Here is a 15,449-nt window from a genome sequence, read left to right as displayed (position 1 = left end):
TCTCACCTTGCAGAATGATCAAGTAGAGCAAGTTAATCAAATGCTAAATCTCAACGACGGAGACAGTAAGTCAGCAAAAACTGTGAGCTAACAGTACACAACATTGCCCTTTGAAGGGTTTTCAAACTAAACTCATAAAAACTTTTGAATGTAGATTTTAAGGACGCTATACAAGAGGAACAAGCAAACACATGTAGAATTCTAACAATAGAGTAGCTAGCTTGGAGCTACAGTGTTCCCAGGAACATCCTTGAAATGATTGTGCCTCATCCATGTCTTCTATTCCCTTTCGAAGATATGAACAGATCACAATGCTGAGTTTGAACCTGATCTCTGTAGCTTTCCTACTGTCTCCCCTCAGGGCCATCTAATTTTGTTGTATCTTCATCTACAGTAGTTGTACCTACCTCATGTAGTTGTAAAGTTTTTTAAAAGTCTGTGGAGAGAATTTGGAAGCATCTCTTACATCACTGTTACCATTATGTATTATTTTCTAAGTATTAAAGTTAGGGTACCTCAGCTGCATCATTGATAAACTCGGGATACAGTCATTTCTTATATCTATAGAGATTGTTCTTGGACCCCTTGAGGATGCCCTGAGTCTGAGGATGCTGAAGCTCTTATAGAAAATGGTGTAGTGTGTGCATGTGACTTCTGCATATCCCTGCAGAAACTTTACACCATTTTTGAATTACCTACAATAACCAATAGCAATATAAATGCTATGAGAATAACTATTGGTATATTATCTGGGGGTGAGTGATAAGAAAAATTTGCCCATGTGCAGTTCAAATGTAATTTTCTAGATATTGTTCAGATGTTTTGAATGAGTTATATAACAGCATACAATCACAAACACAGAAACAAACTCTCTTTAGTTCTCCAGGATGTTAAAACACTGTAAACAAGGTGACTTTGACAACAGAAATTTGTTTCACAAAGTTCTGCAAATGAAGTTCAAAGTCAAGGTGCCAGCAGATTCCAGCAGGAGGTTCCTGCTTCCTCATCAGAACCTCCCATAGCAGAAATGGATAGTGACTCTCTCCAGGGTCTCAGCTCTGAGGGTCAAATCCCACTTACAAGGGTTACATGTCACAGCCTGTATCACCTATAAGTTTCACCTCCAAACACTATTCCCTGGGGCACAGGATGTCAGCGTGGCTATGACAGTTATTAAGGGGAATCATCTGCCCTCCAAAATATGCATGTTTGGCTGTGAGCTTCCTTTGCTCTTAAGCTGTATTTTGTGAGCTCTTCAACAACAAGGAGCTAAAGAAGGCAGGCTTCAGGTCTCTGCTTAGACCCTGGGTTGGCCCAGTTACTTGTTCGAACTTCCCCTTTGCGACGGGCACAACAAGATGATAAGCCATCTCGTAGGGTTGCTGCAAACTATTAATCCATCTCTCTGACACATAACCCCTATTGGGAGAGTGGAAGTCACTGTGTACCAATTTGCTGATGTCACAAATGTTTTATGTCCTCTTTGTTTCAGTCACAGCAACAACGAAAGCAAATTTGCCATTTGGGAGGCCCAGGGTGATACAGCCGAACAAAGAGCACTGTCTCCTTTACCACAGGGAATACATCAGTGGATTTGACAAAGATATGAAGATGGCCATGTGGAGCTCATACACGGTTCCCAACCCGGTAAGCTTGGAGCCCGGTGACCAGTGGGCAGCGGAAAGATTTGAACTCTAAACTCTGTAAGGGTTGGGTCCTGGTTTGCTGAAGAGTTCACAAAGTGAGCACAGACTCCCTGTCACTTACAAGGAAATGCTACAGTTCTGATAGAAAGACCCTTATAGGTGGCATATGGGTACAGAGAAGGAAGACTTTGTGCTGTACCTGGAGAAATTAGAAATAACAATTTAGGCCAGTTTGCTGAGTGGTAAGGAGGGAGGAAAGGACGACTCAAACAGAGGCAAAAGGACGATCATACTATCTTCCTGCCGGGCGGTGGTGGCGCACGCCTTTAATCCCAGCACTTGGGAGGCAGAGGCAGGTGAATCTCTGTGAGTTCGAGACCAGCCTGGTCTACAAGAGCTAGTTCCAGGACAGGCTCCAAAGCCACAGAGAAACCCTGTCTCGAAACCGCCCCCCCCCCCCAAAAAAAAACCCTCATACTATCTTCCTGCTCTCCCTGGAGTAGGTGGTAGGTGCACCTTGGAGGTGATGGTGACTTATATAAAACTTCTTGTCCCTCTGATTATCTAATAAGCATTTTCCTGTGTGCTGTGAGCTGTGAGAAGCACAGTGTAAATGCTGTCTAGCCCTCCCTGGAAGGACCTAATGCTCTAGAACATTGTATGTACATATGTTCTGTGTCACAGGTCTCTTTAGCCTGAAGTTGAGGACTTGCTTAGGTAAATATCCTTCCCTATTTACTCTTTGACAAGCTCCTAGTTCTCTAAATGGCGTTGAGATGGTTGGGTACCCGTCTGAAGAAAATATTAGGTCTCTTTCTCATGCTATACAGAGTTAGCTTGCTGACTGACCTATAGGCCTAAATACGATGGGCAAATCTGTATGTTTTTCATTTATATTTTTATGACCTTGGAGCTTTGGGGAATAATACTAACAAAATTACAAGGGAATTTAATTAGACCATATTCATGCTATTATATGTAGAAATGAAAATCATAGATGCAACAGTGAATTTCTGTTGGATATAGAAACAAGGGACGAATAGCATGAATAGTAATTAGGGTCTAAGACAGACAGCCAACCCCTGTACGTAAACAAGAGGATGGGAGGCAGCTTAGAAGATGCACAGTAAAAGTGATTCAAGTCATTCAGTCTCATTAGCAATCAGGGAACTGTGGATGAAACCCATCCTTGAACTCCTTGAGCGGGGGGAAGGGTTTCTTTCAAGTCTACAGGACGGGAACTGCTCACTGAACGGTATGGATTTGGTGAATTAGTCTCAACACTGTAAGGACAAAGCTGTACCACCAAGCAGAAGAGTGAAGAAATAGCCAGGAAGTCGTGTGTGTGTGTGTGTGTAGAAAAATCGTAGTATTTAACAGTCAAAAACTCATGACAAACTCTAGCTATTCCTCCTCTTGCTAAGGGCACCACTTCATTTATAGAAAAGAAGTAACTGGCTACATTTAGTTTATCTACTCTTACTCTTTTTAGTCCAATTAAGGATATTTGCAGAAAAATAAGCATATTTTTCTACTACCCGTTAAAGCTGTCTGGGTCCTGAAAACCAGCTTCACAGCCAACAATGATTCAGTTGTGACCATTGCTAACGGGGTACCAATGTTTGTTCCCCAATGTGGTAAATGTTGTGCAGTTACCTGAGTTCCTACATAGGCTGGTAGCCCCGTTACTCTCTTAACGGGCACACTATTCAGGTGTTTGTGCTGTGTTTTCAGTTTCCCTTAAAATAATTCCCGGTTTGTGTTTGCTTTTGAGAGGGCCAGCAAGTTCAAGGTCGGTCTTCTTATCCAGTCCCTGATCATGAAAAGTCCAGGGGCAGGGCTTGCTTGGAGTTAAGGGGGATGCTTGTTTTTGTTTGTTTGTTTGTTTGTTTAACATAATAATATGGTTTTATAGTTGAATGATTTGAAGCATTTAATACTTTAAAACTGGAAGATAAAAATAGAGGAAAGAAGCAAAGTAGTATAATTAACATTGCCATTTTATCTGTTTATATGAGGAAGGAAACATAATTTCTTTGTTATAATATTTCAAAGAAGAAAACATGATAATTTGTAGTCTCTTTGGTGTATAAAAAGAACTGAACCAACAAGTGTTTTAAAAAATAATCATTAGCTAACAGCCAGTGTTTTGTGATCTCATTTAATGGTTTTGTTTTTATACCTAGAGAGCAGTACTTTTCTCTTAATTGATAAAGAACAACAATACTAGCTATTGAAAGCGCTAAAAGCAGTCCTGGGTGCAAGGCACATAGTAGCCATGGCAGGAATACGGGCTTGTTATGGACTATTTCAGAATTATCATATAGTGATCTAAAGTGATCTAAAGGGATGCTTGTTTTTGATGCTTCCTCTTTGTGCCTAGCATTCTTGCATTTACTAGGGCAGTGGGGGATGCCAAAGGCAGAGATTGTATCTGGGTTCAGGCTAGGTGATCAGTAAAGGCCTTCGTTGTATTGTAAAGTCAACATCTGTGTTACCAAAAGACCCTGTCCACTCTCTGATCCCACAGAGGTGTTTGTGTATTGTTGCCCTCCACGTGACAGGATGGAATTCTAGCAATTTTCTGCTTTCTAATTCAAAAATTACTCTCTCTGTGTGTTGTGGTTGAAGAAAATTACATAGGAGGATGTTTGGAGCTCCATGTAAAATGTCATAGATCAGCCCTGCGTTTGGGGCGCAACTGGTTTGTCTTTAAGTTTTACGGCGTCTGTGTTTTTCTGTGGTTTAGGTGGGTGTTGTCATTTTGGTTGTTATCACAGAAGAGTTCTGGGGGAGGAATTGTGACTTGAAATCATGGTCCTCCCACAACAACTTCTGGAAACATTAAATCTGGTCAGGGTTTGTTTTGATGTTGCTTCTGGGCCTACTCAGTAGGAGGATTTGAGTTACTTGTCTAACTAGATAAAAAAATAATGAAAATAAAGCAAGAATTATGGTGGTTATTTAAAGAAGATACTTCATCAATGTGGTATGAAATTGAAACTTTTTTGATTAAAAAGTTAATATTGAAAAATACCTGTCATTTTATAATATAATATACAATATATTCTTATATATATATAAGCACTATACACACATACACACGCTAAATAATGTATGTACACATCTCCCACATCATTGGGAACTGTGTGTGTGTGTGTGTTTGTGGGCGCACATGTGGCTGCCAGGTCAGAGACAACCTTAAGTACTGATTCTCATCTTTTGTCTTGTTGAGACAAAGCCATTGTTATTGTTGTCCATGGCTGAGTAAGTGCAGATAGCTGGACTTCAAGCTTCCAGAGTCTCTCCTGCCTCCACTCCATCGTGCTGAAGGAGCCTCAGGATTGCAGACGTGTGCTACAGGGCAGGGCTGGGGATCAGAACTCAGGGCTTCATACTTACTGCAAGTCCTTGCTACTGAACCAAGTGGGAATTAATGCAAAGCCCTCTTGGGTTCTGAAAATTATGAACTAATCATGTTTGTAAGTTTTTAAATAGCTAGGGACAATACATGTCCTAGACATTTTTTTGAACTACAAGTCATTTTAAATTGTACCATCAGGTAAATAATAAAGTTGTGTGCCGTTGTTGACTTTGCTACAGGACACACTACAGTGCAGTTGGTTGTTTGTATTGCTCTTTGGCTCTTTGAGCCTCCCACCTCCCAGTTTCCAAATAATCACACACATGGAGTCTTTTTCTTATTTACAGATGTCTGGTCTTAGCTTGGCTTATTTCTAGCCATGTTTTTCTTAAATTATCCTATCTACCTTTTGCCTCTGGGCTTTTATCTTTTTCTGTTTCTTTTTTGGTTGTTCGAGACAGGGTTTCTCTGTAGCTTTGGAGTCTATCCTGGAACTAGCTCTGTAGGCCAGGCTGGCCTTGAACTCACAGAGATTCACTTGCCTCTGCCTCCTGAGTGCCGGGTTTAAAGACACGTGCCACCATCGCCGAGTTCAGAAAGGACATTTCTAATCCAGCCCACCGGCATAGAACTGCTGCTCTAGATGGCCTGACTTCTACTTACATGTCATATGTACATACATGTTTTTATGTATCTATTTAAATAACACAACCACACATAATAGAAAACATATAATTGTTTTTTCAGAGACTGCCTGAATTTGCTTAATACAATTATCTCTTGTTGCATCTGCTTTTCTTGCAACAACGTACCTTTATTCTTCTTTCTGACAGAATAAATTCCATGGTGCATATGTAGTATGTTTTCTTTCTCTATGCCTCTGCACAGCTGCACTGAATCATCCTGCAGTAAACAAGATTTCCACTATCTCAGTGGAGTGTTGGCTTGGAGCCCTTTAACAAACACCTAGGAACACAGCAGAGTCATATACGTGGTAGATCTAGTTTTCAGTTCTCTTTTAAAGGAAGTTCCATACTGTTTTCAAACTAACTTCTGAGTACTTCTTGCAATTTCTTCTGTGTCTTCATTATTAATGTTTCTTCACAAGCTTTAGAAGAAAGCTAAGACAACAGTACGTATTTAATATCAAGATGAGAACTGTACTAAGCTCCTGGGAAGTGCTTTCCTACTGAAGCATTGCACTGTGCCCGCATTTCCAGTCCCCGCCTGGCTTCCCCAGTTCCCTTACCATCAACTGTCAGTCTCACGGATTAGATAGACACCGTAGCTAACATTTGCTGTAAGCACAGCACACTGAATAAGAAACAGGACAAGCTTAGGGTAGTTTTCTTTTGAAATGTATTATTTCAAGATTATTTCTTCAGGAAAATATCCATCAAGTATAGAATAAAAATATCAAAGCCCCTGAAAAATGGAAGCAAGTAGTATTTTTTTTTGTTTTTACTTATTTATGAGTATGTATTCTCAAATATGGTGACACATAATGCATTGTCATCATGCATGCGGAGTCCAGTCAACAATCACATTTGCGGAATAATTCTGTGGATGAGGTTCAGTATTAGTCTTTAAATGTGATTAAAAATGAAATTATACCCTTTAAATCTATTTTATAATTTATCTTACAAACTTATTCTACTTAAAAAATAAGGATGTTTGGCGACTGGGGATGTAGTTCACTTGGTAGATTGCTTGCCCAGAAGGCATTATCTCTGGGTTTATTCTCCAGCACCATATAAATAAGACTTAGTAGAACATGCCTGTAATCCCTTGGAAAGTGGAGGTCTGGAAAGTTGTCCTTGTCTATATAGCAAGTTCAAGGCCAACCCGGTATGCCTGAGACCCTTTGTCATATTCGTATATGTTATATTTGTGTTATAATGCATCTATTATATACAATGTATAAAATATATTTCTATTTTATATGTTTAGATAACCACAGCTCTTTGTATGCTTATTAGAATTTCTCGCCCAGTTTAGAAACAATGTAGTTAATTTTTATCTACACACACACACACACACACACACACACACACACACACACACACCAACTGTCTGGATGGTGCCTACAGGGCCAGAAGAGAGTGTCGGATTCCCTGGAAATGAAGTTGCAGACAGTTGTGAGCTGCCATGTAGATTCTGGGAACTGAACCAAGGGGCAGCCAGTGCTGCTAACCACTGAGCCACCCCTCCTGCCCAGCGCTTTCCACCTACATTTATTTGCATGCACAAACATAGCCTTACAGAGAAGTTCAATCCTGAAAAATATTTTGTTTTTCGGCAACAGTTCCCATTCTTTCTTTACTCTCAGTTCAGGTTTTATTCTGCAAATGTTCTCTTCCAAGGTATATTTGATTTGTCCTCCCAACATCCCCTAACCAGAAGGGAAGCACACAAGAAAACATAACCGAACACATCCATCCCTGTTGCTAGCGTAGATCTGATTCACTAAGAAAATAGGAAGAGGGTAAATGAGAACCAGTCTAGGGAAGTCACAAACCAAATAAGGCAGTGGGCGAGCCACAACTGTGGGTGTAATTTTTTCCCCTTCTCTCTCTTTCAACAGGGAGACACATCACCTCTTCCTACCACTGTCCCAGACTGTCTGCGGGCTGATGTCAGGGTTGCTCCTTCTGAAAGCCAAAAATGTTCCTTCTATTTAGCGGACAAGAATATCACCCATGGCTTCCTCTATCCTCCTGGTTAGTGAAACACTTTTTTAGAGCAACAGCTCGAAAGCCCTCAATCAGCTGGATGTGGCGTGCGCGTTAAACATATACTTCCCGGCCAAATGACCTGCTTGGGCTGCCTAAGAGGCTTCGATGGTCACCGGCTGGCCAGGGGTGGTATAACCGGTTTCCTTAAAGATTAATAAATTTTTTTTCTGTGGGAACCACACGTTAGCTGTAATGAGGCCCAGATGTTTAGAGAGTTCAGTAGGTTTAAGTTTAATTTTACAACTGAAGGATATTGGGAAAGTGACGCAAGCATCTAAGACAACATTATCTCTGGCATACCGCCTGGGCTCAGGTCCTTGCAGAGAACACAGCTGCGTCTTGGTGCAGAGAACAGGACCTGAAGCCTGGTCTGTCAGCTTGGCTCTGTATCTGAGAGCTTTGAACTGTAGATTAAGGAGCAAAATGAATTTCAAACGGTTTTGATTTTTTTTTTTTTAAAGAAATGATCTCTCTTGTGGTCACATGAAAACCAGTGGCTTTTTTTTTTTTAAACTCAAACCTTTTTTCCTGTTTGTCAGGGAATGTCGTTTTTATATTTTCGTGAGAATTTCAACAATTTCAGTTTCTGGGAATGGTTTTACTCCTGGTATGTGACTCTGGTTTTTAAATCATGAACAAAAATAGTTGACTAATAGATTCATGCTTCAGGGATTTGGAGTTATAGATACCAAGAGGCTTATGAAAGCAAAGAACTAGTCAACTGAAATCTTATATTAAAGTATATGTACATTTGTTTTACAGCAATCAATAGAACTTCCAACAGTCAGTATGATGCTTTAATTACGAGCAATTTGGTTCCAATGTACGAAGAATTCAAAAGTAAGTGCCTAGCCTCCCCAGTCCCATACTGGCCATTCGACTTATGCTGGATCTATGCTGGACCGTCACTCCGTTCTGACCCATGGCTCTGCCCTGGCCTTTGTACCCAAACTTCTATGGTCAACCTGTTATTATCTTTACTTTGAAACAGGGTCTGGATAAATTGACCAGACTGACCTTGAACTTACACTGTAGTCCAGGCAGACCTTGAACTTGTTATCTTTTTTTCTAATCCAACAGGGTAGTTGGGATTAAAAACCTGGTGACATATATGTATTAATCTTAAACTAATAAATTGACTCCTTAGACTGCCAAACTGAACCTATGTTTTGTTGCTTTAATATGTTATTGATATTGGATCCTTTTATTCTGTTAGTTTAAATACAGGTGCAAAACTTTTGATGTAGTTTCTTTGTTGGTTTTTTTTTTTTTTCATTTTTATTTTTTTCGAGACAGGGTTTCTCTGAAGCTTGCATGCCTGTCCTGGAATTAGCACTTTTAGACCAGCCTGGCTTCAAACTCACAGAGATCCACCTGCCTCTGCCTCCCAAGTGCTGGTATTAAAGGCGTGAGCCACCACCGCCCAGCTCTTGATGCAGTTTCTTTTCGACTAATTACAATTTTGACTTGCTGTTGGAAATTGATAGCTTTTAAAATTTTTGTTTTTATTTCTTAACTGTTAAGAGCTATTCATAAAGCTAAATTTGACTAACATTCACATAAGTAGTGTAAAAATACCCCAGAATGATTAACAAGACAGCATGTGTGTTCCGACTATTGTGTCATGGTTGAAGGAATTTGGAGACACATTTTGCTCTAATTTTGAGTCTGAAACTAAAGCAATAAAGAGTTATCATCCACATGGCTGTTTATTTTTGCCACATGAACTACCGTGTAGCCCATCCGGTCACCACTGACAGCTACCGAGGTGGAATGCGATTCTATTTAAATGCACCAACATAGGAAAACACTTCCAGCTGCTCGGAAGAAGCAGTTGCTTTAAAACGCCCCGTTCTTTCACATTTAGAAATGTGGGACTACTTCCATGAGGTTCTCCTCATAAAACACGCTGTGGAGAGAAATGGGGTGAATGTGGTCAGCGGACCAATATTCGACTATAACTATGATGGCCATTTTGATTCTCCAGATGAAATTACACAGTAAGTAATTTGACTTTTTGATTTAGCAATAGAGTATTAAAAGAGAAAATCCCAATGCTTTAGTTATGTATTTGTGTACTCTCTATATTGTGTAGTAATATACTTAATAGCTGCCAATTTTCAATTTACAACCCTAAATATTTAGCAAAAAAAATCATATAGTCAAAAATTAAACTAGTGGACCCTGCAAGAGTTTTCAGGCAATGGTTTATACAAAAATTATTGAAAAAGTTATAAACTGTGGGCCGAGACAAGATGAGATTTTCTGAAAGAGATGTAGAAAATCAAGGTAATAGCAATAAAGATAGATTCGAACCAACTATAATTGGGAAAAAAATGAAGTAAAGACTAAGTTTACCTTAGTATACTCCATAGATGCAGTGGGAAATTCACAAAAGTATTTTTCAATAGAGGGTGTAAATAGATTTCAGTAGAAACCAGCTGAACCGAACTACACACCTTAGTACTAACCCTGACTATAGTAGACTGTTGAGAACGACTGCTGTACTCGGTGTGCTTTAGCGCTTGGCCATTGCAGGATGAAGCCTTACCCATTCCTTCTTTTATTACCAAAATGTCAGAAGGAGAAAACTGGACCCCTGTAGCATCCAGCCCAGATATGCAAAGCTCGGCTTCTGCGTAAGCCTTCTGACAAAGTGAAGCCCAGACTGAGCATGGCGCCAGCCCCTACTCTGCTTGCTGATCTTTCATTTCACTGTTTTTCATTTGTCTGGTTTGGAGGCCAGGTCAGAGGTAACCCAGGCTGGCCTTGAACTCACCTAGTCACTGAGATGTTCTTGAGCTCCTGATCCTCTTACTTCTGTGTCCCAAGTGCTGAGGCCATAGGTATTTGCCACCATATCTGACTTGCATTTCATGGTTTAGCTGATTCTGTTTCTCATCATTTGGTAACCCCAAATATTCTCATTGAAATAGGCCAACAAATATTTTGAGAGCCCTTTACTACATATGAGGTAGTTTTCTAAGCATTTGCATAGGTGTTGCTTCATCTACAAAACAACTTGAGGGTAGGTTCCCTTAGCCTCTAGTCAAAAATGAGGAAACCAGGGCTTAGAGATAAGTAACTTGTCTAATAGATTCTTATCCAGCAATCTGGAAAAGCCGAGTGGGAATCCAGACAGCCTGACTGAGTCAGGAATATGTTGCTGCCCCTACAAGTTCACACATTTCGTCTAGCACACCCTTACTTTACACACCAACTTTAAAATGTGCGTTCATATTTGTGCACTGTCAGTTACCTGGATTTACCCCACAGGTGAGCCCTCCATGACAAAGTTGATTAAACGAGTCTCAGAGGAGCAGATGACTCCACATGTGCAGGGGAGGGGCACAGCCACAGGGATCAGGATCCTTTGTTCTTAGCTTTGCACATGCAGGGGAGGGGCACAGCAGCAGGGTTGGGGGTCCTTTGTTCTTGGCACCTGCTCCATTAGAAGATACCTCTATGAAGTGTGAAGCCAACAGACTTGGGAAATACAGAAGGCAGAATTCCTTGTATTCTAATATTTTATTATAATGATAGAATGACCACTCTAAGAATTCAGCTAAGAATTTCTGGCTCACTGAAGTGGGAGACATAGTTGCTAAATCTATGTTTTCCATACAATCCATGCTCTCCACTTATTCCTTTTGGCAGGTCATTCACCTTGGAATTTTCTTAATGCTATATATATATATATATGTGTGTGTGTGTGTGTGTGTGTGTATACAAATATATGTATATATACATATATATATAATTTATATTGCCATTTATACTGATGTCAATTCATTTCAATGATGTTTTCAGGTACGTAGCCGACACTGACGTTCCTATCCCAACACACTACTTTGTGGTGCTGACAAGTTGTAAAAACAAAGCCTACACACCCGACAACTGCTCTGGGTTGCTGGATGTCCTGCCTTTCATCATTCCACACCGACCCACCAACGTGGAGAGCTGTCCTGTGAGTGTGACAGGGAGAATCGGGGGCCCAGGAAATTATACTCACATCTATCTCATCTGGGCTGCCACAAAAGCAGCTCTATCTAACACATGGTTTAGAGCTTTGTGGCTAGAGTTTGGCTTGTCCAAACTCTATAGATGTGCGAAATATAGAATTATTATCAAGCCTGAATCTGACATGTAAACAAGTGTTTATAGCTGAAGGTCTTTGTGTGTGTGGTGTGTGTCTGTGTGTGTGTAATACTAACTCTGGTAATAGAACTAGTTTTTTTACTCCACAAGCATTGACATTTTACACTAAGGTTTACATTAAATTAATGTTTCCATGAATGAATATAGAAATAAAAATTACAGCACCTTGAAGCATGACATATTAAACACACACACATACACAGGGAGTGGGAAGAAGAGGGAATTACAATTTGGAATATAGCAATATGATTGATATATTTATAATGATAATTATGAGATACTAATGTGGTGGGTTAAAAAAATACTTGAATCAGCTGCTATTTCATGCTCACCACTGAACAAAGATAAGGTGACATGGGGATCATCTTCCATTGTCTACAAGAGTATAAATTGGCATAAACATTTTAAGGAATGTTATGCTTAATATTTTATAGAGTTATAATTACATATGTTCAAAAATCTAACAATTTCATTTATATACCCTCAAGATATCTTCTTAAATGCAAAAAGAACATTCCAAGTTATTCATCATAATATTATTTGTAAGCTGAAAAAACCCATTCCTATCAGCCTGGTAATTTTGAAAAGCTGCATTAAATTATGATGAAGAAATATCAGACATTTAGGCAAAAACAAATGACCCTTTTAAAACTGTATTCATCATTGTAGAAAGATTATAAACTTTGATGTGGTTGAAAAATTACTCGAAGATAGCACTTATGGTGCCTTTGGTGTTAGTTTGAAAACACAAACCGATGCTATGTACTATATACTGATATGTAGTAACAGTTTAAAAACAGGTCAGAGTAATAAAGACTCATGTAAGTTGGCAGTGTTAGCTCTGAACCTAGGAACAAAACAGCAGCACCTAAAATATATTTCTTTAAAGATATTTGTATCTAGGGGCTAGGGAAAGAGCTCAATTAGTTGATAAAGTACTTTCCAGCCAAGCTTGGGGACCTGAGTTCAGATCCTCGCTACTTGTATAAAAAACTAGAGAGTGTGCTGCACACATGCAATCCCAGCACTGGGAAGACAGAGGAAAGAAGATCCCTGGAACTTGCTGGCCGGCTGGAATAACCAAATCAGTGAGTTCCAGGTTTAATGAGTGACCTGAAAAATAACGGGAAGAACAGCTGATGAAGAATCACAATATCAATGTCTATTCTCCACATGCATGTGTGCAACGCACACATATGAACATGTATGCACACACACACTTGTGACTACAGCAAGTACACGGTGGGTCTGAGTTTATGGTGGCTAGTAATTTTGTAGTACCTTTGTTGGATTAAATAAAATTTAGTCATATCAATGAAGAGCCATGACAATAAAAATAAAATAGAGTAATAAAATACCTTTATGCTAATGAAGCAGTTCTGCGTTTCACTTTTCAGGAAGACAAAACAGAAGACCTTTGGGTGGAAGAGAGGTTTAATGCACACGTTGCTCGGGTCCGTGATGTGGAACTTCTTACTGGCCTTGACTTTTATCAGGAAAAAGCACAGCCTGTCTCTGAAATTTTGCAGCTGAAGACATATTTACCCGTATTTGAAACTATTATTTGAATGAATGTATAAAGCAATTAGACAAAATGAAGAAATTTTCTGTCAAAATAATCATGAAATAAAATTTTCTATTTTTTCTTAATCCTTAAAGTCTTATTGCATATTTTCATTATGATCTAGCCTTTTAATTTCTATAAACAGCTTTTAGAAAATCTTTTTGAAAATAGTTTTATTTATCCTCAGCACACTCCTGTCCTATGCACATGCATGTGTGCTGATACCCAAGGAGGCCAGAAGAGGGCGTTGGATCTCCTAGCGCTGAAGTTACAGGTGGTGGTGTGGTTGCTGGGAAAAGGATCCTGGGTCTTTTTCCAGAGCAGTGAGTGCTCTTAACACGAAGCCGTCTTCCCAGCCCTTCTATAAATTACAGAGAGACAAGACTCAAGCTGGAAACCCCTCCATACGTCCAGCAGTGTGATGGTATTCTGTGCATAGAATCCCTTCCATGTTCCTCTGTTCCAACACGACTTCAATATAGATGGTAAATTCTGGGCTTTAGTTCCCTCTCTATTTGTAGATGAGTGCTGGATGATTACAACCCTGAAAACCCGGTTTGCCTGCAAGAGTCTCTGGTAACGGCTACATTGTTGAGTACTTGACCTAGAAGTAAAAAGGCCAGTTTCTGTTTCTCCTAGCGATTATATAAAGTTGTATCTCCCTTCTGTACCTCATTTTTCATAATAAAGAAATATGTAGGACAGCATGGTGATGCATACCTTTAATCTGCCCTTGGGATGCAGAGGCAAGAGAATCACTGTGACGTTGTGGCCATCCTGGTCTGTATTCTGAGTTCCAGGCTGGCCAAGGTTACATAGCCAGACTGTCTCATGAGTGAACAGAGCAAAAACCTAAGAAATATGTAAAGCTGGGCTGTAGCTCCATGATGGGAGCATGCTTTCCTAGCTATGCAAGGCTCTGGGTTCAGTCTCCAACACTGCCAGAAAGAGAAAAAAAGGTGAGAAAACCAGAAAAAAGAAATGTGTGAGAAACACTATTATGGAAGAATGAATACTGTGACTTAGAGGACCATGGACTTCACAGGAATGAGTACTGTGACTTAGAGGACCATGGACTTCACAGCAATGAGTACTGTGACTTAGAGGACCATGGACTTCACAGGAATGAGTACTGTGACTTAGAGGACCATGGACTTCACAGGAATGAGTACTGTGACTTAGAGGACCATAGACTTCACAGGAATGGGTACTGTGACTTAGAGAACCACGGACTTCACAAGAATGAGTACTGTGATTTAGAGGACCATGGACTTCACAGGAATTGTAAGTCCAACTATAATTTTCAGCAAGATGTGACTGCCTCACTGAATAAGGTACTGAGCCACATGGCTAACACAGATAAGAATAATGGGTTAATAATGGGCTATATAAGTTATAAGAGTTAATAAGAAGCCTGAGCTAATGGGCCAATCAGTTTGTAACTAATGTAGACCTCTGTGTGATTTCTTTGGGACTTAACAATTGTGGGAACTGGGCAGGACAGAAAACCTCACACAACATTTCAGTATTCTGTCTTTATTCTAAAATAAGATTTTACCTTTTAAATCTAAAAATAGAAACACTAAAGTTAGCTTCAATAAAACTATTAGTTAGAGAGACTAACAAATACATGGAAAGTTGCAAAAATAGCATCTAGAATGTTTGTATAACCCTCCTTTGACTTTCGCCAATTGTGAACATTTACACTATAGATGTGTGTATATGTTACATATATGTATACATATGATATGCTACATAATATTTTAAAAGAGCTTTGTGAAAGTACATTGCAGTCATATGACCCTTTTATTCCCAATACTTCCGTGTATTAACACAATCCACCAGGAAATTTAATGTCAATACTGTACTGACATATACTTTATAGTTTACTGACTTAAGAAATTTCACATTTGAATAATAGTCTTCATAATATTTTCTTTTCTGGTCCAGGATCTGAAGCAGATTCATTAACTGCCCTATGC

General features: G+C 39.5%; 1 protein-coding gene across 1 annotated transcript in view; it reads left to right on the top strand.

The window, feature by feature from the left end:
* The window catches only part of Enpp3 (ectonucleotide pyrophosphatase/phosphodiesterase 3), a 73,450-nt gene extending 59,943 nt beyond the window's left edge, over nt 1-13,507 (top strand). The window contains exons 19-25 of the mRNA XM_057756154.1: nt 14-65; nt 1,493-1,647; nt 7,595-7,730; nt 8,508-8,585; nt 9,613-9,745; nt 11,556-11,712; nt 13,301-13,507. Coding sequence (XP_057612137.1) covers nt 14-65; nt 1,493-1,647; nt 7,595-7,730; nt 8,508-8,585; nt 9,613-9,745; nt 11,556-11,712; nt 13,301-13,471 — 882 coding nt within the window. The 3' untranslated portion in view covers nt 13,472-13,507. The remainder of the gene's footprint in view (nt 1-13; nt 66-1,492; nt 1,648-7,594; nt 7,731-8,507; nt 8,586-9,612; nt 9,746-11,555; nt 11,713-13,300) is intronic.
* The last annotated feature ends 1,942 nt before the right edge of the window (nt 13,508-15,449 follow it).

The sequence above is a fragment of the Chionomys nivalis genome, chromosome 2 (assembly GCF_950005125.1).
Source record: "Chionomys nivalis chromosome 2, mChiNiv1.1, whole genome shotgun sequence".
Classification (NCBI taxonomy): Eukaryota; Metazoa; Chordata; class Mammalia; order Rodentia; family Cricetidae; genus Chionomys; species Chionomys nivalis.
Note: the sequence above shows the minus strand (reverse complement) of the source record. Positions and strands in the feature narration are given on the sequence as shown.